The following is a 27,120-nucleotide window of genomic DNA, read 5'->3' as shown; positions in this document are numbered from 1 at the left end:
GCTGAACCTGTACAACAGTATCAGGAATTCCCTAGGAAAGCTGATGTATTCTGGAATTATTTTTCAAGGTATGACTGTATTTAAAAGGAATTAAAAGCTTTCCACAAAACCTTGGATGGGTTCCTTTGATTGGAAATTCTTTTCCAAGTAGGAGTTGGAAGTTCAGAGCTGGTGCTGGGACTCTGGCTTGACAAGATAATAATTCTGGACTTTCATCATACCTGAAAATTGAGTAAAGTGAAAAATAGTCAAGGTATGGCTAAATGTATTATTCAGATAAGAGTGAATTCTGCACGAGGTCTGAGCCACCTGGACGTGAGGTAGCTATGAGCTGAGCCTGTGCAGCCGCCGTTTAATGAAAGGGTAAGGCTGCAGTGAGTGGTTTGGCTCAGAGGCGATGTATGTTTGCATTATACCAGCACCGAGTACCATCTATTTAACTTCTGGTTTAGGCAGACGTGCCATCTAAGGTACAAGCTGAGAGTAGGCAGAAAAGATTGCATAAGATGTGTTTGTGGATTTGCTTCTCTTAGGTGTGTGTTTTTTTTTTTTTTTTTTGCTGAGCCTTCGTATTGTGGGTTGCGAAAAAAAAACCCAAAACTGCCCACAGTGTTCCCTTTCTTTTGCTTCCTCTGACTTTGTGGAGTTAGTATATGTAGTCTGGTGCATGTAAGCATGTATTGGTCTCACGTGTTTCTGCACTGAGACTATAGGCTTTTGATATTTTTGAATTTTGTGTAGTGTGTTGCTGGGTAGATAGAGATCCTTCATCTATATCCTTATTTTATAAACCTTACTGCTTCTCTACTTGCACTGTTTTCTCTGTAGACCTTTCTGGTTGTGTGGTATTTTACTTCATCCACATTTACATGCTTTTTTTTCTTCATGTGAAGAGCAAGTGAAAGTTTCTTCTGCATATCACTTCAAGCTTATTTCAGTACATAACTTATACATAGACTGACTTAGGCCGACATTAAGCATAATTCTGCACCATATTTTCACCACCTGTCTCGCATTGGCATTAGCAAGCACAAGGCTGCATACTGAGACAAGACAGTGATCTCAATTGAAACTACTCAAAAAAAACCAAACTAATTTCATTTTCTGTTTACTTCCAGCATAAACATAAAAGGACATTTAAGAACAAGTTGAAGTACTCTGAGCTAGTCTCTTTAGTTTGGGGGGTTTGTAGGCTCTGTGTCATTTCTGACAGCGCTCGTTGGAGTTGCGTGTGAAGGGTAATGGTGATTTTGCATTGTCCTCCTATGCTCTGTTCAGGCTTTCTGTGGCTAAGGAAAACTCAGGTTTGTTTTCCTTCACACTTCTATAATCTTTACAAGAAATATTTGTTTGACTCTTACCTTGGTCTTGCATGTGTAGCACTGCTGAAGTCAGTGGGGCTTCACCCTGGCAGCTTGGTCTGCCAGTTTGCAGGCTGTTTGTTTGCTTCAAAAGATGGGCTGTGTTTTTGACTTCCAGAAAATGAATGCTTCTTTTCCTTTGGGAATGCAGTGCTGCTAGATTTTTTTCTTTTTTTAAAAAGAAAGGAAAATGTCACATCCCTTATAGGTATTAATGTGGGGCTGTATTACTAATTAAGTAATTTCTGATTAAAAATCTATAGTGTATCATGTAAATATCTTCTGATCTGATTATTCTTAAATATGTTGTGGATTGCACAAAACTTCAGATTATAGTAATGATGTACGCTGACTCTTTATTTTCTTTTTCTTTGCTTCCTTCCCTTTGTGATCGGTGTATTCGCACTTGTCATCGTTTCATCGTTGCTGATGGATTTTGGTTTTGTTTTTTTTTTTTTTGCCAATCATCTAGAAAACCGCCTAAGGTAAGTATTTTGTCTCTTTTTGCATTTGCACCTGCTTTAAAATGTTGAACAATGCAGAAATACTGGGTGTGTAGTATAGTAGTATATGATCAGTACAGCTTTGATAAAGGAATATACATTAAAAAACCCTGTTCCTCATACATCTAAGTTAAAGGCTTCATAATTTCATAAGAATACATTTTAACCCAACAGACATGCAGGCAGGGCACATGACTTGTTAAAGCTGTGACCAGGACAAGCCATGATGTTAATACATTCATAAAAAGCACTTGAAGGAGTAAATAATTATTGTGTGTAAAATATTTAACTGCATATAATTCTGCTTAGAAGTTAAAATACTGTATTTAAAATATGACAAAATGCATCTAGTAAGAAACAAACTGTTCTTGTTTATAGTTGATGATCTTCAGGAACTAATAATATATGTGAAAGTGAACAAAAAGCACCAGAATTCACCTAGAAAAGATTCTCTGTATTGTTTGTAATGCAGGGGAAGGGAGGGAGAATGGGCGTTATGTATATAGAGAAGAAGCCTTACTGGGATGACAAATATAGTATTGGTACAGGGCTGGTAGCAGTAATGAGGTGTAAGGACTGTGTGAACTACCGTTTGTGTGCACGTGCAAAACTCTGGTGTTTTGCTTCAGCAATTTAATGATAATTTTATCTTTTCTATTTCTGGTGGGTGTTATTTTTTACAGCAAAAAGCTGTAGTTAGCTCTGAATGAGGTTTTGTTTTACATTCTCTTTGATGTGTAGATCTTCAAGAAATAGTGCATGCAAGTCTGAGTTCTGCAGGTGTAGTGGAGCATTCTGTAGGCCTTCTGGAAATAGAGATTGGGAGGGATATTGATCTGTATATGTCTTATATGGATAACTGTCTACTTTATAGTTCAGACAGCTATTTTATGTGTGTGTATATATATATAAAATATTTAAATCTATTGTTTTGATTAATTTTTAAGTGTCAGAAGAAAACACCATCTCAGTAAGTGATGTGTATTATTCCCTATAGGCAAGGAAGAATGGAAGAAACTATTTTAACATAAGCAAAAGTTATTCTTGACATTATGTAAAATGTAATTATGGCCTTGCATTTCTTTGACAAAAACATAATAGCTGCATGCATGTGCATATATGCCACATTATTGTTAGGTGTAGTTAGATGGACATAAACATCCTTCAGTTATAATGCCGAAACTTAAGACGTTGTGTGAAATGTTTATTGGTTCGAGACAGGAGGTGGTTATTACCATCAGTGGAAATACGCTTTGTGAGTTTGAAGGTGTGATATGAGAACTGGATATTTCTCGACTTAAACAGTTTTTAGGCTACTGCACATAGCTGATCTTCAAATTAGGATGATTTTTTTTTTAACGTAATTTCATAAATACTGGAAGCTTCTTTATCTTTAGTTTAACGAGCTGGTTTATCACCAGCTGTGGATGAACTGTGATCCCAGTTCAACTTGGTAGCTTGGATACTGTGGTAGGAAGAGTTACATACAGATATTAGGGTATTTTAGTATTTCTACAATTGTTGTGTTTAAATGTATTACTAATATTGGAGTTTTAGGGTAATTGTGTGACAAAGGTGCCCTAAGTTGCCTTCACATTTTCTGTTTGTGGTTCTTCAGGCCTGTGGTAGGTCTTCTATTTTTCATTCCGTGACCAACTTCTTTTTCAGTTCTTTAATGGCTTTCATTTACATTAAGCTTAATGGTGTAGACTTTGCCATTTCCTAATATAGCTCCTTGGGAGAGAATTGGGAGAATTGGGAATTGTTGAGAATTGAGAGAATTGGGCTTGTTCAGCCTGGAGAAGAGGAGGCTCCGAGGAGACCTCATTGCAGCTTTCCAGTATCTGAAGGGGGCCTACAAGGGTACTGGGAGAGGACTTTTTACAAGAGCCTGTAGTGATAGGACAAGGGGTAATGGGTATAAATTGAAATCAGGGAGGTTTAGATTAGATGTCAGGAAGAAATTCTTCACGGAGAGGGTGGTGAGGCACTGGAACTGGTTGCCCAGAGATGTTTTGGATGCCCCATCCCTGGATGTCTTCAAGGCCAGACTGGATGAGGCTTTGAGCAACCTGGTCTAGTGGAAGGTGTCCCTGCCCATGGCAGGGGGGTTGGAACTAGATGATCTTTAAGGTCCCTTCCAACCCTAACCGTTCTATGATTCCTTTACCACTGATCTCCATCAGCAGTTGTAATATGGATGTAGGAAGGGCTGCCTGGTGACTGAATATTTCCCCCTTGCTTTTCTTTTTAGCAACCACGTAGCCCTGTAAGTCATCCTGTGTCAGACTGACTGCTTCATTGAGATTCATGTGAGCGGTATCTGTGCCTGTCCAGCATAACTTTTTTCTGTAGAAACAAAACACGATATCTGGCCATCTATCAGTCAGATGGAAATGGCTATTAAATGCTGGCTATGCCTTAACAATATTTTATAGCTACATAGACAGTATGTTGGAGATTATGCACACTCTGGGTTGCTAAATGCTGGAAGCCCCAGACCCTGTCTAGTCTATACCAAGGATTAGGATTCAAAACAAATAATAATGAATATGAAATTAGACTCCTTTCTAAACTAATTATGTCATTTGCCTTAATCTGGCAAGTGGTTAATATTGGATATGGTACTCATTAGAGGTAAATAGTTCACATAAGTCTACTTGCATGTGTAAGCCCCTTATTAATTATTGATTATTAATTATTAATTCTTCAAGCAATTGTTAATTGCTTTAATAAAAATGAGTTCTGCAGAACATTGTTTTGGCTATTTAAAATGTGAATACCCCTTGACCGTCTTTTCTGATTCTGTGAGAGTTACTGCTGTGCAGCAGTCAGGCACAGTGGCTCTTTTAGTACAGGTGAATTTGAGACAAACTCCAGGTTTTTCACTGATGTGATGGATGCATGGACCTGCATCACTGTTTGTTTTGATATGGAAGCCATAATCTCTAGCTGCCTTGTCAGCAAAATACAGCTGTCTTAAACTGCTGTACGTGCGTGAAGAAATCTGAATCAAAGCCCCATATCTTTTCTTTACTTAAACTCTGTGGGTTTTTTTGTTTAATTTTTGGTAGCTATTAACACTGAGTATCATTCTCTATAAACTAGAAATGGCCTATATAACTCTGTTACCTAGGGTAATGTGCACACTTATGATGACTCTGAATACCAGGATCTAGCAGTTCCTGGCTAATTCTTGCTTATAATTTTCTGTTTTCACATGTTTCTGCTATGGCATTTGTGAGTTGCATTTCTTATAATGAATATAAAGTAATTAAATACTCAAACTCATATACTTATTTTTGCAATGGAATTCCAATTGTGCAAGATCTGTCCTGGTGAACCATGTTCCATTATTTGTAGCTTGTTTTGTTACTTGACTATTTCTAGATGTCTAAAATGCGATGTCTAGGCTTTTTTCCAACTGTCATAACACTCAGACTGGAAATATTGTGCAGTGTCAAACACTGGAATAAAAGAGCTGGGGAAGATCGTGGCTAGCAGGTTGAGGGAAGTTATCCTCCCCCTCTACTCTGCACTGGTGAGACCTCCCCTGGAGTACTATGTCCAGTTCTGGGCTCCTCAGTTCAAGAAGGACAAGGAACTACTGGAGAGTGTCCAGTGCAGGGCCACTAAGATGGTGGAGTGCCTGGAGCACCTTCCACATGAGGAAAGGCTGAGAGAGCTGGGTCTGTTTAGCTTGGAGAAGAGGGGGCTGAGGGGGGATCTTATCAATGCTTATCAATATCTAAAGGGTGGGAGTCAGGAAGACGGGGTCAGACTCTTCTCAGTGATGTCCAGTGACAGGACTGGGGGCAATGGCCATAAACTGGAAAACAGAAAGTACAACCTGAACATGAGGAAACACTTCTTCCCTGTGAGGGTGACAGAGCACTGGAACAGGCTGCCCAGAGAGGTGGTGGAGTCTCCTTCCCTGGAGACATTCAAAAGCTGCCTGGACTTGTTCCTCTGTGATCTGTTCTGGGTGATCCTGCTCTGCCAGCGGGGTTGGACTAGATGATCTGTAGAGGTCCCTTCCAACGCCTATCACTCTGTGAATCTGTGAAATACCCTTCACTATTGATCTCTTAGGTCCACTCAAAATTTCTGGTTTGGAAGCTACTACCCTAGCGTGGCAGGCTCTCAGCAGCTTCCTTCTATCTAGCTTTTCCTTTTAGATGCTAGGATGAAGTATGAGGTGCAGAATATTTCAAAAAATAAGAAAATTTTAAGGGTTGTTTGTTAGTTCCCTCTGTAATTTTAAAGCCCAGAATAACTTTGGGTCTGGTTGTGAAAACTGACCAACACCTTTGTGAACTTATGCCAACCTGTGGTTGAATGCCAACCTGTGCAGATGCTTGAAGTAAGTGTATACCTGTCTCTTCTAGCTTTCCTGTTTTGCTTACCTTCTGAAAATACATTAAGCTTCCTGGTACAGTGGCTGTGAATTGACATCAGAGCAGTAGGAAAGCAGAAATACTTGCCCATATAGTCACAGGGACTTAACAAATTGCATAGAAGAATAACTGAAAGTTCAGAAAGTCTTAGTGGAGAAACAGGTAGAAATTTTGATCTTTGAGTTTCAAACAAAAAATACTAGCTTTTTTCTTTTAATGTTAAAACATGTTAACGGAATAGATTTTCCAAAATGTAATTAAAAACTAGTTCACGGAGGGTGCTTGAACCTGAAGTTCTGTTTGTGTGTCACAGATCTCTGTGTTCAAATATGTTTTACTAGTAGTTTTGATACAGTTGGTTTAGTTTTCATATAAATTGGTAAAAATTTTTGATTTTGAGTGTTCTTAAAGCTAAAAGGGCAATTTCAATGCCCAGTAATGCCAGGTTTAAGTATTGGCTGTTGAGTCTGAGACTAGCATTAACAGAACTTCTGATAACTTTGTCATATTGACTGGGGATTTCATATAATCTTCAGGTAGATTGGTCTTGGGGAAAAAAAAATTAGAAAGAAAAAAATTCTTTTTTCTGCATACTGCTATTTCAGGGGGAAAAAAAAGTAATACCCACAATTTTTGTTTTCAAGGATGAATATCAGTGAAGATGGGAGAAGGAAGGGAGCACTTAGATGAGACTTAGAGGGCTTATTCATAGTGTGCATTCTGTATCTTGACCCCAATTATACTTGTGTGCTCTTCTCGGGCCTGCATGTCCTGCAGTTCCTGCACTGGAGGTGACAAAAATAGAAATTTGTGAGTCATGTTTGTACAAAAAAGATGAACAAAAGGGTCACCCTTCAGGTAGGACAGTGTCCTACAGGGCATTTACTGTAAAATGCCTTCATTATGTATGTTTAGAAGAACCTTACTAATTGGGACCAAGTTTCATGGTCTTGTATGCCTTATTTCTTACTCTGTTAATTCTTGAATTTGGAATCAGTTTTCCCAAAGGCCTGAGTTGTCCTGAAAATTGCTTTGGTTGGGTACTTCCTTAAATTATCGTTGCTGGGAATGTTCAAGGTTGCTGTTCTGTCATCACCAATCAAAGTAAACTTTAAACTTTTTCCTGCCTCTTCTAATGGAGAAGAGAGTTTTACTGCAGCTGCTTGACATGTTTTGCTGACAGTGCATGGCCTAGCAGTTTTGGCCTGACTGTTGGTTTTGGTTTTTTTTGTAATCTTGTTACTTCTGTTTGAAGGATTTGGCAGATTTCCAGAACAAATTTTATAAATGCCTATAAATTTTATATGCCTTGGCTTTTTAGGTTTAGTATGAAAACATACTAAAATGCTGTGCGTTCTGTCTTGACAAAGAATCTTTCTTTCTATTGCATAATCATTTTGGAACTCTTAAAAATAAGCCTGATCAATTTTTAACTTTAAAAAAAAAATCCTAATAACAATTGCTTTTCTACAAGAAACACTTGGCTGCAAGCACATATATTAGTTTGTAAAATCTCTTTACAAGATCAGTGTTTAAATTAGGAGTCATTGAATAATCCTGTCATGATTTTCCATGTTAACCAAGGGGAAAATGTGTAGGACAATAGATTAAATTGGCTTACAGTACTACTGTATTGACACTTCAGTCATTACAAATGAGCATGTGTAGCTGGATAACCTTTCTAACTGGGCTGTTTGATCCAGTGCAGATACCACTTAAGAAGAATGGGCATCTGGTAGATATGGATCCTTACAATTGGGTTTGCTTTTGTAATTGAACTGCTTCTCATTTGATCATAGAGAGATCAGGTATTGTTACCAAGTCCCATGAGGAAAATTTCCATAGAAGTGGAATGTGAGGGAACACAATTTCTTGGGCTGTAAAAGGTAGGAGAATGGTTAGAACATTCTTACTGATGACAGAGAGCTCCTTATGCTTAGATTTGAAGCATGATGAACAAAAGTAATTTAAAATTCCCCCTATCTATGTGGAGGTTAAGTAGCTGCTGCATTTTGCTTGCAGTTCAGTGACAAAACTATGTCTTTGACTCAGTCACAGCAGGGAATGTCCTAACTCATAAAGTAATCTCTTTCTCTTTGTGCTACCTTAAGTGACTCAGACCTCCACCTTAGATTATTATTGGGGTTTTTTTGTTTGTTTTCTCTTTAGAAGGGGATTCCAGAACTCATCTCACACTTGTGGACTAAGTGTGGTCTCAGTATCTAGTCTTTTTCAGGCCATTTGATGTGTTTTGCATTAAGTTGGGGGAAAGGAAAGGAGGTGAATTTACTGTGCTACTTGGTTTTAGCCTTCTGAAATAATTTGCAGTAACAGATATTTTGGGAAGAGTTAGGTTACAATATAAGTGTAGATTAGATGGCATAGTAATTCTACAATAGCAGGGAATCCAGGTGGTTCTACATTCCCAATAGCCGAAAGGAAGTGATCCATCTTCTTCCTTGCTTCAGGGTTTGTCTCAGGGAATTTGGCATTTCTCCTAATACAGCTGGTGGGCTCTTGCTCTACACTAATCTGCATGGTTTGTGTCACTAAGGAGATCAGCTGTTGGAACACCAGACAAAGAAAATCTTGGCTCAGGCAAAGTTTTCATAAAGAAGGCAGTTTGAGATTTTTCTCTACCTCTTGGGATCCCAAAAGAAGAAAGTAAATAGAATTGACATTAACTCATCCACTGGTGGTTTACAGTGGTAAAATGGGGAAGATACACTGCAATTTGGGGTGTGTTTGTGACAAAATGAAGCTGTCAAAAGAACAATGTTAAATGTCTGTACCATGATGTTCTCAAATGTGCAGACAAAGGAACTTGGAACAAATCCCAACATAAGTGGTTTTACAGGACACTCTTCCAGGTCCACAAGCCCACCGAGCACAATACTGAATCTCATTCAATTTCTACCCAGCTGGAACTCTTGACTGAAGTGACACTGTCTTTTTATTAGAGCAAGCTTTGATAGCTTATCTAATAGAGCTACATTTTCTATTTTTAGTTTTTGAGCTTTCTCTACTGAGATCTGCTACTCTACTCTTAGTTTAGGCAGGTAATCTGATACTGTTTATTTGCTCCTTAAGGCTTGTAAGTAGTAATGCTCTTCTTTGAGCATCAGAAGCCCAATGCATGGTAAAACTTTTGTGCATCTTGTACTGATGTCTGCTACGTAATTGTCTCGCCAAGTTCTGTGTATTGAGTCCTTTCAGTGCTTTTTCGTTACAGCTGGCAAAAAGTTTTGCCAGCGTTAATGCCTGTAGAAGAGTGGAGCTAATGATCATTTTTTAGCTGTGTTTTGAAGCCTGTGATAAGGGGTACAGTAAGCAGTATTTTGTATTGTGTATAATACAGATAGAAAAAAAAGTATTGGAGTTCTGCAACTCTCAAGATTTCCCTGAAGTATTCATGCTGGTGAAGCCTTTTTACAGTTCTGACTTAGGATCTGTAGAAACATTAGAGTCTTAACTGCAATTAAACAGTCACAGAATTGTACTGCTTTAAGAGAAATGTCTTGTTCCTCATTTGTCTTTTTATGTGCTTCTACAGGTGTTTGCCTTTGATCATTGCTTCTGGTCCATGGATGAATCAAACACCACAAAATATGCAGGTACATTATTTCCCATACATTTGACAATGTAAATAATTTGAGAACATATGAGAGCTTGTGCTCTTGTTCTGTGGGTGGTTTTTTGTTTTTGTTTTTTTTTGCATTGTGTACTATGATGCTCAAGTGACTTATAAGAGCAGACTTCTCATTTTTACAGGGATTGAGTCATCTGAGTGCTATAAGGTGCCCTGTGCACTATTCAGGGAGGGATGCTTTTGCGCCTAAGCTATAATGTTTTTATTTATATCCCCTGGAGCAGCCTCTTGTGAGGATTGTTTCTGTCACTTAAAATGAAATTTCAGTTCTGCATCAGAAATTACTTCTGACTAATACTAGTGATGAAAGTATGTTTCAAGTGCTCTGCGTTCCTGTGCATGGGAGAGAAATAAAGCATGTTCTCTTCAAGTGGTGTATTTATTTTAGGTCTTTCAAGTAATTTGTAGTCTGATCATTCAGATCCCTAATGTTTTTGAGTGATCAGCTTTGTGACTTCATCCTCCCAAAAGCTCGATAATCCAGGCAAGATTGTAACCTTGTGGTTAGTTTTCTTCGTAACTGGATTTGTGTATTAGCATATTCATACTTTAAGAAGACATGGTTTTGATAGAGACATCTCTGAACAATGGGATTTCAAGGCTGCGTTCCATGGAAAAGAGGAAAAAAACACTCAACGTTCATTTTATATTAGGAAGTGTGTATTAGTTTATATTCATATTAGGAAGTTTTGTGGCCCATAAGAAATCTTGACGCTTGATAGGGTTAACTAGCTCAAAGTTTGGGATCAGTGGTCTAATAAATGAACTGTCATAATACTTGTGTTAAAATACATCTGACTGCTGTAGCCATGGTATCAAATCCCAAACCTCAGGGGTTGCACTTAATCATAGATTCCACTGTATTTCTTCCTTGCCTGAGCAAAGATAGTTTTTGTCAGAAAAGCACTTGTATGTCGGTTCGCCCTTCGGTGATGATGTTTGCACTGGACAGGTGTACTGCACAATATTCATAGTTCAGACTGGTAGAGCTGTTAGAACATGCAACAGCTCATTCTGTGCCTGCATGCCTCCGTTTCCTTCTAAAGGAAGGAGGCGCCCAGTTCTTGGCCCTGTGTGCCTTGAGTGTGTTCGTGGGAGCTGCACCACTGGTAGAGAAGAGAGAGACCACAGAAACAACCCTAACCAGCTAAACTTGTTTCTCTCCTGGTATAACCCATCTCCAGGTGACTTTAGTGAGGTTCTAGGTCTCTGTATTTTTAATTTGAGTGAAAACTAGATTTCTGTAGCCTTTCAGAAATTGTCATTGAATTAATCTTATCTGAGAACTGAAATTTTGTTATCTGTATGCAGATGAACCTCTTGTTGGACTGGACTCTAGAAAGCTGTCACCTGAATCTCCTGTGTTTTCTTAACTCTCCAGAAAGCTGTATGGCAGGGTTTTATTTGTGAGTTCCAGATAATGGTCTTGCCCCAGAGAGGAGGGATGGGATGGGATGCAGAGGACCAAACCAAACAAACGACCCACCCAAACAAACACTGTCTCGCTTGGGTTTTTTTATATAAATTCAGTGAAGGCTTTTTTTTTTTTCGTTATGATCTTGAAGTTAGCATGTTACTTCAAGACCTCATAATCTAGAGCATAGTGAATTGGGCAGAATATGAAAGTTTAAAAAAAAGAAAAATCTGTTTCAGGCCTAAGTTACTGGGTTGTTGGCATGTTCACTTCCTTTGTGCATGATCCAGTACTAAGGTATACTACAGTAGTGATTCCTGTTTTAAAGCCAGCAAACCAAATGCTGAAATAGGAAGTTTACGGTTCTTATAAATTTGTTGTATTAAGGTGCTCTAAGTCTTTTTCACAGCTTAGCCTAAATTACTGTACTGAACAAAAAAAACCGCGGTAACTGGTTTTTGTTGGGGTTTGAAATAATTCTTTTGCCTCATGGAACAAACCCCCATTGTCCAAAGATACGCAAGACAAATTTAATTACTTGAAAAACACTTTTATCTGTATCACAGAAATATGGTGGAAGCTTACAGTGAAAAGATTAATGAGATTCTCAAGTACTAGGCTACCCTATCAGTCATCACTTTCTGCGCAAAACCAAAACATGCTCATCTTGCATTATGTTGAATAGCTCTATTGCTGTGTTTATCATACTACATTAAAGATTTTTGTTGATTGATGTGGGAGACATTGAAAACCCACAGAATGGTGTGCACCACAGACAACATACATCTGAATTTTGTATTGACTTACGTGGGTAGCTCTTCCAGGTGTGTTTTGTTTGGGTTTTTTTTGGTTTTTTTTTTTGTTTGTTTGTTTTTTTTTTTTGTGTGGTTTTTTTTTTTTTTTTTAATGTTGACAAAACCGAAGTTGGTGCTCTCCTTGAAATACATCTTTGGTAGAGGATCCTTAAAGCTATCACACATGCTTATGGCCTGGTTTGATTTTTCATTTTGCTGATTGATCTGCAATACTACCAACACTTACTAATATTGTTTGTGCAAAAGCAATATTCTTGTTTGGATAAACTTAATCACATGGGTAATAGGTAACAGTTCTCAGGGTGGGGAGGAACAGGGCTGACCCTGAAATGGGATTAGCCATCTCTTTCTCTTACACTAATCTCATCCTGTGAGATATCTTCATCTTTTTTGGCTGAACTTAAGGCTTATTTTCTATGAACTAATTTTCTTTCTAAACTTATATTCAGGAAGTACAAAGGGTCTTATTCCCGTTTGAAAGTTACCTTCTCTTTCCAGTATTTGAAAACACAGGACTTCTTGCTACAAAGACCTAATGCTGTGTATTTAGGTTCTAACTTACATTTCAATAATTCCATGCTTACTAAACAGTCTCTTTTTTTAATAATCATAGTACAGAATTAGGCTGTTGGTAGAAGAATCACTTTAACTTTTTTTTTCCCCTCCACTAAAGTGGAAACTGGGTTTTAAGTGCTAAAATGATCCAGCAGTATCACTAACATAAACAGTTGAGGTTATCTTTATGTGAGAAAAAACATCTATGCACCTGTCCTTGCAGGACTCTCTCTCATGAACACAGCAGGGAGTCTGCAGCACAGGGCTAAGCTTTCACAAGACCTTTGTGGAAGTCGTTCTTTGGTTTCAGATTCTGGAAGAGATGGAGGCTCTTTAACAACTTGATATCCCAGCTTAGAGACTGCAAGATGCAGAACACCCTCTGAATTGCTCTTAAGACTGAAAAGGAAGTGTTTATGTTAGTGTTTTTAAAGTCATTGAATTTTTTTCGTTGGAAATACCATTAGGATCATAAAGTCCAACCTTATGCTGGCAAGTCCACCACTGAACTGTGTCCTTAAAGCATCACATCTACACATCTTTTAAATGCCTGCAGGGGTGGTGACTCAGCTACCTCCCTGGGCAGCCTGTTCCAATGTCTGACAATCCTTTCAGTGAAGAAAATTTTCCTAATATGTGATCTAAACCTTCTGTCCTCTAAATGTCCTATTTTGTTTTAATCCAACTAATTAGCAAGTAGAGGACTACTCTGAATATTGAGGCTGTAAGGAATGGTTGCAAGTCTCTGGGTTTGTGCTGTTCATCACATACTAGCTTCTTCACCTTTTTTCTGATGATCATAGAATCATAGAATCACTAGGTTGGAAAAGACCTTAGAGATCATCCAGTCCAACCGTATCTGTCCGCCACTAAACCATATCTCTCAGCACCTCATCCACCTGTCTCTTAAACACATCCAGGGATGGTGATTCCACCACCTCCCTGGGCAGCCTGTTCCAGTGCGTGATAACCCTTTCGGTGAAGAACTTCTTCCTTATGTCCAATCTAAACCTCCCCTGGCGCAGACATAGTCAGCTCATAACCCTTTTATCTGAAAAGAAAAAACATAACCAAAAATGGGTCAGAATACCATTTCTGAGGAGGGAATTTGGTTACAGGGCAGAGTGAGTTTGCCTTGATCTGGAAAAGAGGTGAGCTTTGGCTGGTAGGCTGTAGGAGAGGTGTTCTGAGAGTATGCAAAATAGCTTCTTACTACCATTTGTTTCTTGACTTGAATAGGTCGAGAGTCAGTTCATGGATAATGACACACCTGCTTGCCTTGAAAGGCTCACAGACACAAATAATAGTTTGACATTGTGGTCATGGGGAGGATACTGAGAAATTCTCAGAGGCGAGAACAAAGAACTCTTTTTACAAGCCTAGACAACAGTAAGAGCCTATTGAAGTCTGCAGTGAAGTGGATCTTTAAGAGGAAGGCAAGAAATCCTTCAGTTTGGGAAGGATTCAAGAGATGGTGTAAATAGCTACACCTACAGTAGTACTTAGACAGGTCAGTTCCAAGGACCTCACTCTGTATTGACTTGACTTAAGCTGCATCATGTTTGGCCTGCAATTTCAGATCTGTGTTTCTGCAGGCTGCCTTGTCCTGAGAGGTGAAACACCTGACTTTGGGCTAAGCTACAATTTTATATTAAATATATACATGCTGACCACTGCTCTTCCAGTGGCTGTTTTAAAATGAAACAAATCGGGCAAGTGGCTTAAAGAATCTTTCACGAGGGTAGGAGCAGACAGTTAAGTTGCGAATTTTGAGCAGGCAGGAGTGTCTGTAGTTCAGGTCTACACATATAAGCTGTTGTGTGGGAGAATCCTATGCCTGTCTTACTGTTCCCTTGACTCTTTTTTTTTTTTTTTAAGAGGAAACTACATAGTATGTAGGATTTAACTGTCAGCCATGCGACACAAAAGTCACCTGTACATTTTTGGGCAAGCTTAGTTATTCAGTAAGATTTTTAGCACTGTACAGGTCAGGCACTTAAAATGTAGATGTTGCAGTATCTGATTTGAAGCACTTGAGACATTTTAGTAGATTAAACCTTTGAACATTAGAGACTCCAGTGCTTTGTCAGTACTACAGTGTTAGGCTGCAGTAGTTAGATACTATCTGTTGTGCTTTTAAGTTCTTGTTAAGGTGAACCATAGGTGTCTTTTTCCAATTTCAGAGAGATTCTTTTGAAACTGTTACCTAGCAGAGCTTTTGATATTTCTGATCTCTGCAGATCAAGTTTTATTTTAACTATTAGACCATGGAACCAAGTGAAACTTACTGCTTTAAAGATTTGCTTGCTAAAATGTTCTGGATTAGAGATTAAAGTACTAAGAGACTTGTCTTTTCAGTGTTGTACATAACAAGCTGTTATTTAGTTCTAGGTATTTTTGCTGTGTAAGGGAGAGGGCTTTGGGAACGGCAGCGATGTGTCATAATGTTGCAGTTGTGAGCTGACTGAATGAATCTGTGCTAATATGAGAAAATTACTCCTATTTCACATTGACAGTTTGTTGTGAACTAGAAGTGCTAGACATCTGAAAACCCGACACTGAAACTAATTTTTATTACAGCATATCTTCAACCTGTTTGTCGCTAAATGAGCAGAAAAACAATTAGCTGCCTTTTTAAAATGGAGTTTTGTTGGTAAAGATGTGGTCTTTTTTCCTGCCCTCCCTTTTCTTGCCTTTCTTTTGTCTGCTGTCACCATTCTAGTGAACTTGAGAATGTTTAAAATTTATTTGTAAATAGCTTCATTTTGCAGATTGTGAGAATAGGTCCTTGGGTTCCTCTGAAATGTGAAGGTTTCCCTAGGAATACTGTCAAATTATATCTCCCAATCTGGGCTTCAGGAACTGTAAGGGGATGATTTGGAGGAAGAGAAGGGGGAAGAGCATAGAGATATAAGAGAATACTTAAATATCTCATTCTGAAAATGATGTGTGTTGTATTCTTGCATGTCAGTGTATGTATTTTTCTATTTTGGGGGACTTTTTATTATCTTATATATTTTCCAAATGTGAATGTTCTAAGTATTTATGCTGACTCAGATATTCCAACTAAGGTTTTCACATGCAGCTCTGTGGGTAGATAATGGGAATTATTTATTTTAGAATTGTTAATAATTTAATAGCCACTATTAAAATGTGCATTGCTATACTTTGCTACCTTTACTTTATTTTATAATTTTGCCATGGGAATACCCAGCCATTTCAGCAGGTAGAGAGCATGTGAAAAAACTTTTTAGCTTCAAAGTGCCGTAGTAAACACCCTTGACGCATGATAATAGCACAAGCATGGCATTTGAAAGTTCCGGGAATATATGTTACTTAAAAATGTAAATCTGAGAAAAGGATGGGTATCCTGTCATCCACAGATGACACATTTGGGTGTTGAAATCTTCAATACCCTTTACTATGGTTATTGCTAAAAAGGGAATTCTATTATCTCAGTTTATGTGTTTATGGAAGAATGTCAGAGCATGTCAGAGTAAAAATACTGAGTCCTAAAAGCTGATAGAAAGATTCTTAGGTTAGTCTCTCGCTGCAAGTGGCCTCCTGAGTGAGAGTTACTCACTGGATCTGTCTTAGATGTTTCTGCTGTTGGTATCAGGCTTGCAGTTGCACTTCTCACAATGTACACATAATGTCTTGAAGCTATGAAGACCATTACAGCTGTCTGGTGAAACTGGAAAAGGACTCCATATTGCCTTGATGTTGCTTTCAGTACATCTTCAGAACTGGGTGGGCATCCCCCAGTGTTTCTTAGGTTTCGATTAGCAGAGCATCCCTAACACTGGTTTAACAGGGTTTCCAACCTTCCAGCATTATGGGCACTGCCATGGGTGCCGTAACTAGAGTTATAGGGCATCCAGCAACATTGATAATCTTTCTCACTGCATGACTCCAGCTTAACAGTCTTGCTCCTTAAAATAAAAGAAACGAGATTTAGACTGTGGTCTGCAAGAAAAATTCACCAAACTTTGCTCCCTTTTCCTTGATGGGATCCTGGCCTGTGAGAATTAGCACTTTGTACTCTCATCCTGGGCTCCCTGATGCCCCTGATGGGTGTGATTTCCCCAGACTAGCTGTCCATCAGTCACCTAAGGCTTGCCTATGTTCCAAGCAGAAGGTGGGAGAGGGGATGAGTGTTTCAGTGTCTGGCTTTTAGTTGCCTCTACAAGAGGTCTTAGCCAGTGGAAGATTGGGAATCCCTGTTTTAAAGACAATAAATGTTAGTGTAGGGGAAATCTTTCTGTTAACTAAATAAATTCAATATTATTTGTTCTGTACTTCTCCTTTTGTTTATAAATTAAGTTAGAATCAAGTTAAAACACCTGCTGACCTCTGGCTCTGCACCCAGCCTGTACTTGTGCTTGGGATTGCCCTGACCCAGGTGCAGGACCTTGCACTTGGCCTTGTTGAACTCCATGAGGTTGGCAGTGGCCCACCTCTCCAGCCTGTCCAGGTCCCTCTGGATGGCATCCCTTCCCTCTAGCGTGTCAACCGCGCCACACAGCTTGGTGTGATCGGCAAGCTTGCTGAGGGTGCACTCAATGCCGTCATCCATGTCACTGACAAAGATGTTAAACAGTACAGGTCCCAACACTGACCCCTGAGGAATGCCACTCATCACCGGTCACCCCTGAGACATTTAGCCGTTGACCACCACTCTGAGTGCATCCACCAAGCCAGTTTTTTATCCATCGAGCGGTCCATCCGTCAAATCCATCTCTCTCCAATTTAGAGAGAAGCATGTCATGCATGACAATGTCGAAGGCTTTGCACAAGTCCACGTGGATGCATCGGGTGACAGTCCTTTATCCACCAAGGTCATGACCCCATTGTAGAAGGCCACCATGTTCATTAGGCATGATCAGCCCTTGGTGAAGCCATGCTGGCTGTCACCAATCACCTCTTCATTGTCCATGTGCCTTTGCATGTTTTCCAGGAGGATCTGCTCCACGATCTTGCAAGGCACAGAGGTGAAACGGACTGGCCTGTGGTTCCCAGGATCCTCCTTTTTTCCTTTTTAAAGACGAGGGTTATGTTTCCCCTTTTCCAGTCAGTGGGAATTTCACCAGACCACCACGAATTCTCAAACATAATGGATAGAGGTTTCGCCACTCCATCTGCCAGTTCTTTCAGGATCCACGGATGTATTCCATCACATCCCATGGACTTGTGCACCTTCAGGTTCCTCAGGTGTTCTTGAACCTGATCCTCACTGGCCATGGGCGGATCTCCACTCTTCCAGTCCCTGCCCTTGCCTTCTGTGACTCTGGGGTTATGGTTTGTGTCCCTGCCAGTGAAGACTGAGGCAAAAAAAAAACCATTGAGCACGTTGGCCTTCTCCATATCCTGGGAAACCAGCTCTGCCTTTTCCTTCCGAAGAGGACCCACATCTTGCCTGATCATCTTTTTATTCCCTATGTACCTATAGAATCCCTTCTTGTTGTTTCCTTTCCTGTCAAATGGTTTTATTCTCAACTCACAAGCATTGTGGATTATATATGCTGGTTTTTCCCTTAATTATACTCAGCTTCAATCTTTGCTTGCTTTTGCATTCTTGCTGAGCAAAATAGTGACTCTGTTCCTCTTTGATAGTTGGTGCCTTAAATTGGGCCCTTGGGAGGTAGTTGGAAAGCAAATTTTTGGGTATGGTATGTTCTTAAAATCTTCTGCTGATAAATTTTCTTCATTCTTTGGTGGTTTGACATTCTCTGTAGCTGTTTCCATGTTGTTGAACAATGAGCTCTCAACATATATATATTATAAAATGACCAAGTGATCCTAAGTCAAATGAGAATTGAATGAATGTGAATGGAGATGGAGATAAGAGTTATTCCAGAGTACAGCAGGTTCTCCTCTGGTTTTAATTCCTGTATTCAGCACTTCTGAACTGTGTTAATCCAAGGCACAGTACCACTGCTGCAATAGTTTTTCCTTTACAGCAGAAAAGAGGTTAAAGGAAAATAAAAGTAATGCAGTACTTTTTAGTCCTATTTCCATGCCTATAAATCATCCCACAAGTTGTTCTGCAGGAATTGTCTGGCTACCAATTACTCAAACATCATAGAGTATTTATATTCTCATGCAGTGTATAAATGTATAGCTAGATATTTTTTTTTTTAATGCCAGTATGCTCCATTTTGAGAACTGCGGAAATCACTGTTTAATCCAGTGTACAAATTAATTTCTTGTAACTGACATCTGCTGAAACTAACTTACCTAAATAAGAGATGCAGCTTATCACAGCTGTTCAGAAAGTCACCAGACAGTGAATGGAAGTTTTAAACCCAGCACCAGAAGGTGTACAAATGCTGTCCCTAGCTCAGTTCTGCTTGTTTTCTGTGTACACACAGCTGGTGTAATTCGCTGATCAGAACTCAAAGCAGACAACCCATTGACCCTTTTTGTGGTGTACAAATTCTGGGCTTTTCTATTAAAAAAACCCACAACCACTATGCCCATTTTCATCTCCTGCATCTAAAGAGATTGAAGTGTATTTAAAATCTGCCTGGCACAGGGAGACAGTTTTCAGACTATTCCATTCTTCAGCTGATAGTTCAAACTATAAATTTGCTGGTATATATCCTCAAACAGCTCTTGAAAGCTTAGCCTCCTAATACACATTTCTTGCCTGAATGTCATTGGAATGTTATCTTGGTTCCAGCATCACCTTGTAACAGGATGAATCATAATAGCTTATGGTGAAACTTGAGCCAGTTCTCAAGACTACTACTACTACTGCTACTGTAGCATGACATTTGTTGTACCTCTAATATCCTAGTTCACTGATGGATTTCATTGCAATTCTGTTACAACACTTCAGGGTATAGTTTGTCATTAAAGAATGTGTATTAATTGCAAAATTTACTTAAATTTCTGAAATAATACAAGATTTAGACATCTATGTTATTTTCTAAGCATTCAACTTACATGAAGAACTCCTTTCACAGGAAAATTAGCAATATATTTGAACACAAAGGTACCTATTACACTAACTTCAGGCAACGGTTTTGAACTTGTCACTCTGTTGTACGTGAAATCATTGGCTCATCACTGCACTCAATAGTAAAAAATAATTTGCGAACCCTTTTTTCTTGCTTTTTGTACATTCTAGTCTGTTAGTCAATTTAAAATAAACTTCAAAATAATCATCTTCTAGGTCAAGAAGTGGTGTTCAAGTGCCTTGGAGAAGGAATTCTTGAAAAGGCCTTTCAGGGATATAATGCTTGTATTTTTGCCTATGGACAGACAGGTGAGTCTCCTGTGCTAAAGGGGAAGAACACTTTTTGTGCACATGGGAATTGAGAACAGCAAAACATAAACATTAAGCTAGATAATATTTTAAAATTGTATGTAGAAACATCATGATGTTAAATGTTGAACATTTTACAGCCAGTGACAATGTAAAGTTCGTAAAGTAGCTCTGTAAGTATCTTCCTAGTCAGTACGTATTGGGGCATCTTTCAAAGCCTGAAAGGAGTTGTTCATACTGAAGGCTCATACAGTCTTTCCTGTTTGAGTGTGTTCGAAGGGGTCCCAAGTAATGGCCCTGCTGAAGGAAACCTTTAAGATGATTTCTCTTTTTGTTTACCTGTACCTTGTAGTTTAAAGAGCACGCTGTCTGCCTGCAATAGCATGTAATGTTGTTCCAATGTGTGCTTCTGGATGAATAAAAAAAGAATTACAACATGTGCTTCAGGAGCAAATTAGTAGCTCAGAACCTACATTCTAAAGCATTTTCTTCTCCCTTTTTCCTTTAGGTTCAGGAAAATCCTTTTCAATGATGGGCAATGCAGAGCAGCTGGGTCTGATCCCACGGCTCTGTTGTGCTTTATTTCAGAGAATCTCTTTGGAAGAAAATGAATCTCATACTTTTAAAGTTGAAGTGTCCTATATGGAAATCTACAATGAGAAAGTCAGAGATCTGCTTGACCCGAAAGGGTGAGTAGCTTTTCTCTCCCTCACAGCCTTCCTTATTTTTATCTGAAACTTAAAAGTAGAAATCATTTTTGGAAGTCCTTGAGAAGGGTTTGGTTTGGTTTTGGGGGGGTTTTGTTTGTTTGTTTGTTTGTTTTCCCTCCAGAATGTATGTTTATATGACTTCTTTAGAAAGAATATCCATGTAAAGCTTGTGTATAAAGTAGTAACTGGCGTGGAAAATTTTAAATATTAGCATAGCATCATAATTATGCAAACAAATACTGTAGTTTACCACCAGAAAGTAAGACTATGTACAAGTAAATTCTGGGGTATTTTGCCATATGATCCAGACCATATTCAGTTAAGGATTTTCATCAGCTAGAAGGAGTTTGAAGCTTGTTTACAACCTGAGTTTCCTGGTTTAGACATTGAACTTTTTGAATGAACTCATGGCACTCTTTATTCTGTTTGTCTACACAAAAATACTGGTTAGGGTCTCTGGCTTGGAGATGTCTAGACAAAGAGGTCATTTGATAGGGTTGTTTTTTGGCTGAGCATTGATATATGTGGTATATATTTTGATTCTTGAACATAATTGCACTATGTGAAGAAGTATGCAAGTTAGTTAAAAAGGTAGATTTGATACTTACTTGATACATGTCAATGAAGTGTAGAAAATGCAAGAAGAATTGAAGCTTTATCAAATTGCTGGAGGGCAGGAGGGTGGATTTTTGGTTTCCTTTTTCGTCAGCTTGCTTTCTGCCAAATAAGACATTTCAGGTTTTGGTCCAGCCACAAATATTGGGTAGGAGGATGCATAAAAAATAATTCATGTATGTAGATTAAAACCATTTTGATTAACTTGAGTCTTTATTGTTAATTAGAGTTTAAAAAAAATCTGGAAGACTTTTTTCCTCCTGTTACAATTTAAAAGACATAAATTGACTTCTAGTATATAGGAGTTTCTTATTTTATGCTATTATTTTTGTTTTTCATTAAAGTTCACACTAGTAGATTGTGCATAAAGTCTACTTTGTTCCATAGGAGTCGGCAGTCCCTTAAGGTTCGAGAGCACAAAGTGTTGGGACCATATGTAGATGGCCTGTCTCAGCTGGCTGTCACAAATTTTGAGGTAAATCTAAACCAATGACAAGTTTATAAATAACACCTATGTATGCATAGTAACTTTTAAGACATAAACTAGTGTCTCTCCAAATATTTTGGTTCTTGAGTGTTTATGGTCTCTGGCATTTGCAAAGATCTTTTCTAATGCTTCAGGAGTATTTATTTTATGTAAAAAAGCATTGGATTTGCCTTTATGTTGGCTAAAAATATAATAGTGGTATCTCTTTATTTTGCAGTTTTCAATGCATATAGTATACACCACGAACAATAGTTTTCCTTGATACAGAAAATATGAGGCTTCCAAAATAAGAATATTAGTCTTCCAGTATGAATTCCTTTGATTTTGTTGATGAATATGACCTCTTATTTTATACAGGTATATTGCATGAGGAACTACAACACGGCTTATGTAATTCGTAGTTTAAATCATGAGAGCATCTGAGCCCACTTGGATTACCAAGACTTATTCTTCACAGAGAGGGTGGTGAGGCACTGGAACAGGTTGCCCAGAGATGTTGTGGATGCCCCATCCCTGGATGTCTTCAAGGCCAGGCTGGATGTGGCTTTGAGCAACCTGGTCTAGGGCAAGGTGTCCCTGCCCATGGCAGGGGGGTTGGAACTAGATGATCTTTAAGGTCCCTTCCAACCCTAACCATTCTGTGATTCTATGATTCTATGAATTCAAATAAAACAGTATTGTAGAAGCCAATGAGCTATAGCTATAGTTAATTATAGCTATAATGGAAATAATTAAAGTGGTGCATTTGTATGAATTGTGTAGGTCTTTCTTTTTATGGTGAAGCTGATTTGGAATTTTCTTTTTTAAATGTTCATTCTTTTTGTAGTATTATGTGGGAATCATTTTGCTTTTTATGGGGATTTTTATTTTTCTTAAGATCCATGCATATTACAGAGTATAAGAACTGCTTTTGCAGCTCTTATGATGAATTCCGTAGTTTGAAAGCAGACCTTCTTTGTTCAAATTCTAGGAAATTTTGTTCATAGTTTTTGGCTAATGACTTTTATGAAACTGTCTTGGAAGACCGAGCAAGCACATATATCAGACTCGGTGTAGTTATCTTTGTTTTTACATGTGGGAAGCTACAGGCTCCAAGTGAGGTAACCCTTTGAGCCAGTTAAGTGAAGATAATATTACAGTTCAGTAAAGAGGTGCCTTGTGTTCACCTGTGTAAGTAGATCTGTGCTGGCCTGATTACTGGCATTAAACAGTGTGATCTGTAATGTGGATATTGCTGACATATTTCAGCAGCAGTTAAGAAGGTGCATTGAATGTAGTTGCTGGGATTTTAAGCACAGCACTTGAAACAGAGATGGGATTTAACATTGTTCTGTGGAATTACATACCCTCTGTGCAAAGAATTTTCTCACTATTTCTACCTTTCTTTCTTCTCTCCCACACGTACACACCCTTCCATCTAGGTGGGGATTTTGTTCAGCAAGCACAATACTTGCTTTTATCCTAGCATCACTTTTTACTCTTTTTGCTCTAGGATATTGAGTCACTGATGTCAGAGGGAAACAAATCACGAACAGTTGCTGCAACCAACATGAATGAAGAAAGCAGCCGATCTCATGCTGTATTCAATATTATAGTGACTCAGACACTTTTTGACCTGCATTCTGGTGTATGTATTTCTGTTCATTAATTTATGAAGTTGTGGTGAATCTCTTCCACATGCATGATCTTTTTAGCTGTCCTTCTACCTTTATTGTTGTGGGGTCCAGTAATCAAAGTAATATTGGCAAGACCATGAGACTGAGAGAACCCTGGAAGAGGGAGGAACCACATCAGATAAAGCAAACAGTTGGGTCACTTTTTAAAATCATATTGCCACCATGAAACCTGTTTTAGGTTTTAACTGTGGCTGAAGTTGTTAAGTTTTAATGGCCTACTCTGCCAGTAAGGTTATCGATGTTACCACACAGCTGATTCTGGTTCATTAATGCCTCAGCCCTTTACTGTAAAATGCATGAGGGATTCTTAAAGAGGTATAAAAACTCTGAAAATTTCTTCTTCTCTTGTATCTTGAATTTCATGCTTTAACCCACATTATTATGAAGAACAGTGTTTCATGGTGCCAATGTCAGAGATGTTAGTGTTTTGCTTTGTGCTGGTGTTTAACTGTCATTCTCTCATGTCCCATCTGTGCAGAATTCTGGGGAGAAGGTCAGCAAAGTCAGCCTGGTGGATTTGGCTGGGAGCGAGAGAGTGTCCAAAACAGGAGCTGCAGGAGAACGTCTGAAGGAAGGCAGCAACATAAACAAGTAAGACATTGGCTTACCCAAATTGCAAAGCTTAATCTTGTAAGAATGACTGTTACTTCCTTGGCCTTTCCTTTTGGTGTGCATGTCACAAGTCAGTTCAAATGATAGACCTGGTCAGAAGCAGTTTGATATGGCTCTTTCAGCTGCTCTGGTGCTGAACACCTTGTGTTTCTTTACATTGCCAAAGGGACCCTGATTCATACTTGACTCAGGTGAGGGCTATATGAATTTTATCTGGAAAAAGTGACAGCAATGCTCTTTAATTAAGCATATACCTTTTGTGATTCATTTATACACCCTGTCCTCAGGCTTATGTGTTTGTCTCAGCATCTGCTCAAGGAAGAATGCAAAGTTGCAGAGTTGAATGGCTTTGTTCCAACATGTATTAAAATATGTAAGAGTATAATTCACAGTATAAGAAAACCAGGACAGAATGAAGCTGTGTTAGTTTAGCATTGCCTTGGGCATTTATACTCAAGTAATGACACGTTTCTAGGTACTTTTTTACTGTAATTACTGTGTTATTGCCCAAAAGAGAATTGAGCACACGATTATCACTGTCTTAAATACACTAATTTTCATGGGGAAAAAAGAGTTTAGCTGTTACATTAAAAGCTACTGCTTTTTCAATTTAATTTTAAAATGTTACAAAATGTTTTGATATTTTAAGTTAACAATGACAGCACAAAGTGTATTTAAATGGCATTCATGCTTAAAATGATTTTAAATTGCCTCTTTTTAGAGTTTGAACATGTTAGTTCCTTCTAGCTTAATTTCTAATCTACTTATATTTAATGCATTATATTAGTAGCCACGCTGGCGTAGTTCTTGTGAGACAAAATGATGTGGCTCTCTTTGCCTAATGGCAGGTATTGTACCTTTGCCCTACAGATTACTAGTTAAATTCAGATTGGATTTACTAGAAACTGTATTTGTATTTTGCATAAAGAAAGATGAGATGAAATGTTTCTTTCTAATTCTTGGGGAAGAATTCCAATGTTAGCTCTCCCAACACCTATTAAGAAATTGCAAATGTAACTCTAGATAATAGAAAGACTTCCTTTTGTTTCTGTTAGGATGCTTACTCAGCGTTAAGCTTGTAGGGCATTGATGCAGTAAGGGAAGGTTGTTTTGCCCAAGCTGAACCTCTTTGACAATCCAGGACTTCAGAAGCAAGCACCAGACTATTCTGGAAAAGATATTTTAAAATAACAGAAGTGGAAAGCTCTCAATTTTACCATGAATTAAATTTTTATATGGTGTAAATCTGTGTTACTTATTCCATTTATTAAGCATTCTTCATTTGTAATCCCTTTTGGAAGTGAAAGGCAAGAGAATTTGTTAGTGCTATGCTGGTGTCTTTTGTTAGATTTTTGCTGTTACTTGGAGCTTTAATGAAATCTAACTTTTACTGGAAGCCTCAAAGTTGGTAAACACGTTTTATTTTAGTAGTCTAGTTCTTCAGACTATATTGTGTATGATAATTTTTTGGGGGTGATGCACCTTATTTATTAGGGAAAGGCAATAGTATTTCCTGGAGTAATACAGAAATACTTAAACCATATACCTTACTATATCAGCTCCTTTTTTTATTTTTTTTTTATTCTCTTATAAAAAAGCAGTAACTTTAAATTGGTAGAATGCACTATGTTGAATGGGATCAAAAATTGAGCTGCTGAAATTACCTGCAAATAAATTTGCTGCTTGTGCTGTGTTTTATTGCTTTGAAGAAGAATGTTGAAATAACATTTACAAGACAGGGAAAATGTAGCACTCGGCTGTGCATACCGAAGCTACGTAGTGTGACATTCAGCCAGTGTCCGCTGATTTCTCTGTTTTCTGTGTGAAACCTGGGTAGGGCTCTGGCAGCTGCCGCTTCTGTCACACATCTCTTTCCTGTCTTGGGGCAGCATATTGCAGAGGGGAGGTGGTGGATTGCTCTCCTACTTACTGGAGCAATGGGAAGTTGTGTCATTTGTAACAGCTTCATAAAGCTGTAATAGAGATTACTTCTGGTTTTTCTCAGAGCTGATGCGGAGTTGTCTTGGTAAAAGTGCTGGGTGTCTGCTCTCCTCATTATCGAGGTTTTAGGGGGACTTGCCATATCTCATAAGGAAGCTGGATGTGCTCATTTCTACCCAGGATGTGCTGGTTCCTGTACTGATGTAGAAACACAGGTGCTTAACAACTTTGTGGTGTAGTCAAAGAACTTCTAGAATACAGTAGTAGGAGGAAGCAGAATAAACAAGCTGTCAATTAGTGGCTAAGAAAAATACTTTCTCTGAGCAGTCTGCAATTCTAGCTCTGATTAGTAAAATAGCTGTTGTCATTTTAGCTTGAGAATGCAAAAAGAAGCCTTTAAAACATAGGTGGGGGAAGGAATGGGTTGGGACAGGTCTGACTCCAAGCTGATTTTAGGGTGAGCTTTTGTATTCAGAGTTAACTAATGGAAAGCTGGATTCTGCTCATTGAAGAATTTGGTTGTAAATTGTTAAAGCAGAAATGCTTTAACGGCTGTCATTTAGGAACAGAGCTCTTGCCTGTGGTTAGGAAGCACCACCTCCCCTAAAATGCTGTGAGCTCAGGCCCATGGGAGGAGTGTGGGAGCTTCCTGCCGCTCACTAGCAAGGGCAGCCTGGTTGTACTTGAGGAAGAGGGGAAGAACGGGAGTGTGGAAATGCCACCTTCCCATGGCATCACGTAGGCTCACTCTCCTGCTTCTGAACTGCCTCAGTCTGCCGTGTGCTACAGGCTTAGGTTGATGCATTATGTAAGTAGTATGAGATAGGATCAAAGTAACGACGGATCTCTGATGCATCATTTAGCATGAAGGAAAGCAGCCAATGAGTCTTGTAATTAGTTTGCTGGGTAGTCATTTCTTTTACTGCTTTCCTTAACGTCTTTAAACAGCTTTGTATTATGAAATCTCAAGCAGAATATATAAATTACTCCAGTTTGGCTTTTATTGCAGATGTTAACAGTCTTAAAATAAAATCTGTATTTATAAGAAGAAGAAATATTATCACATCTTTTAATCCTATGCTAATAAACTGTAGTTTATAATTTCCTGTTAATTA

At 38.6% G+C, this 27,120-nt stretch overlaps 1 protein-coding gene across 1 annotated transcript in view; it reads left to right on the top strand.

The window, feature by feature from the left end:
* Positions 1-1,833: 1,833 nt before the first annotated feature.
* LOC104509758 (kinesin-like protein KIF13A) overlaps positions 1,834-27,120 on the top strand; it is a gene marked incomplete at both ends in the record, with an annotated part of 60,854 nt that continues 35,567 nt past the window's right edge. Inside the window, 7 exon segments of the mRNA XM_010151798.1 lie at positions 1,834-1,846; positions 9,815-9,875; positions 19,872-19,964; positions 20,473-20,653; positions 21,677-21,764; positions 23,269-23,403; positions 23,931-24,043. Of these exon segments, the coding sequence (XP_010150100.1) occupies positions 1,834-1,846; positions 9,815-9,875; positions 19,872-19,964; positions 20,473-20,653; positions 21,677-21,764; positions 23,269-23,403; positions 23,931-24,043 (684 nt within the window).

This window comes from Eurypyga helias, unplaced genomic scaffold, assembly GCF_000690775.1.
Source record: "Eurypyga helias isolate BGI_N326 unplaced genomic scaffold, ASM69077v1 scaffold10595, whole genome shotgun sequence".
Classification (NCBI taxonomy): Eukaryota; Metazoa; Chordata; class Aves; order Eurypygiformes; family Eurypygidae; genus Eurypyga; species Eurypyga helias.
This window is presented reverse-complemented; position numbering and strand designations above follow the sequence as displayed.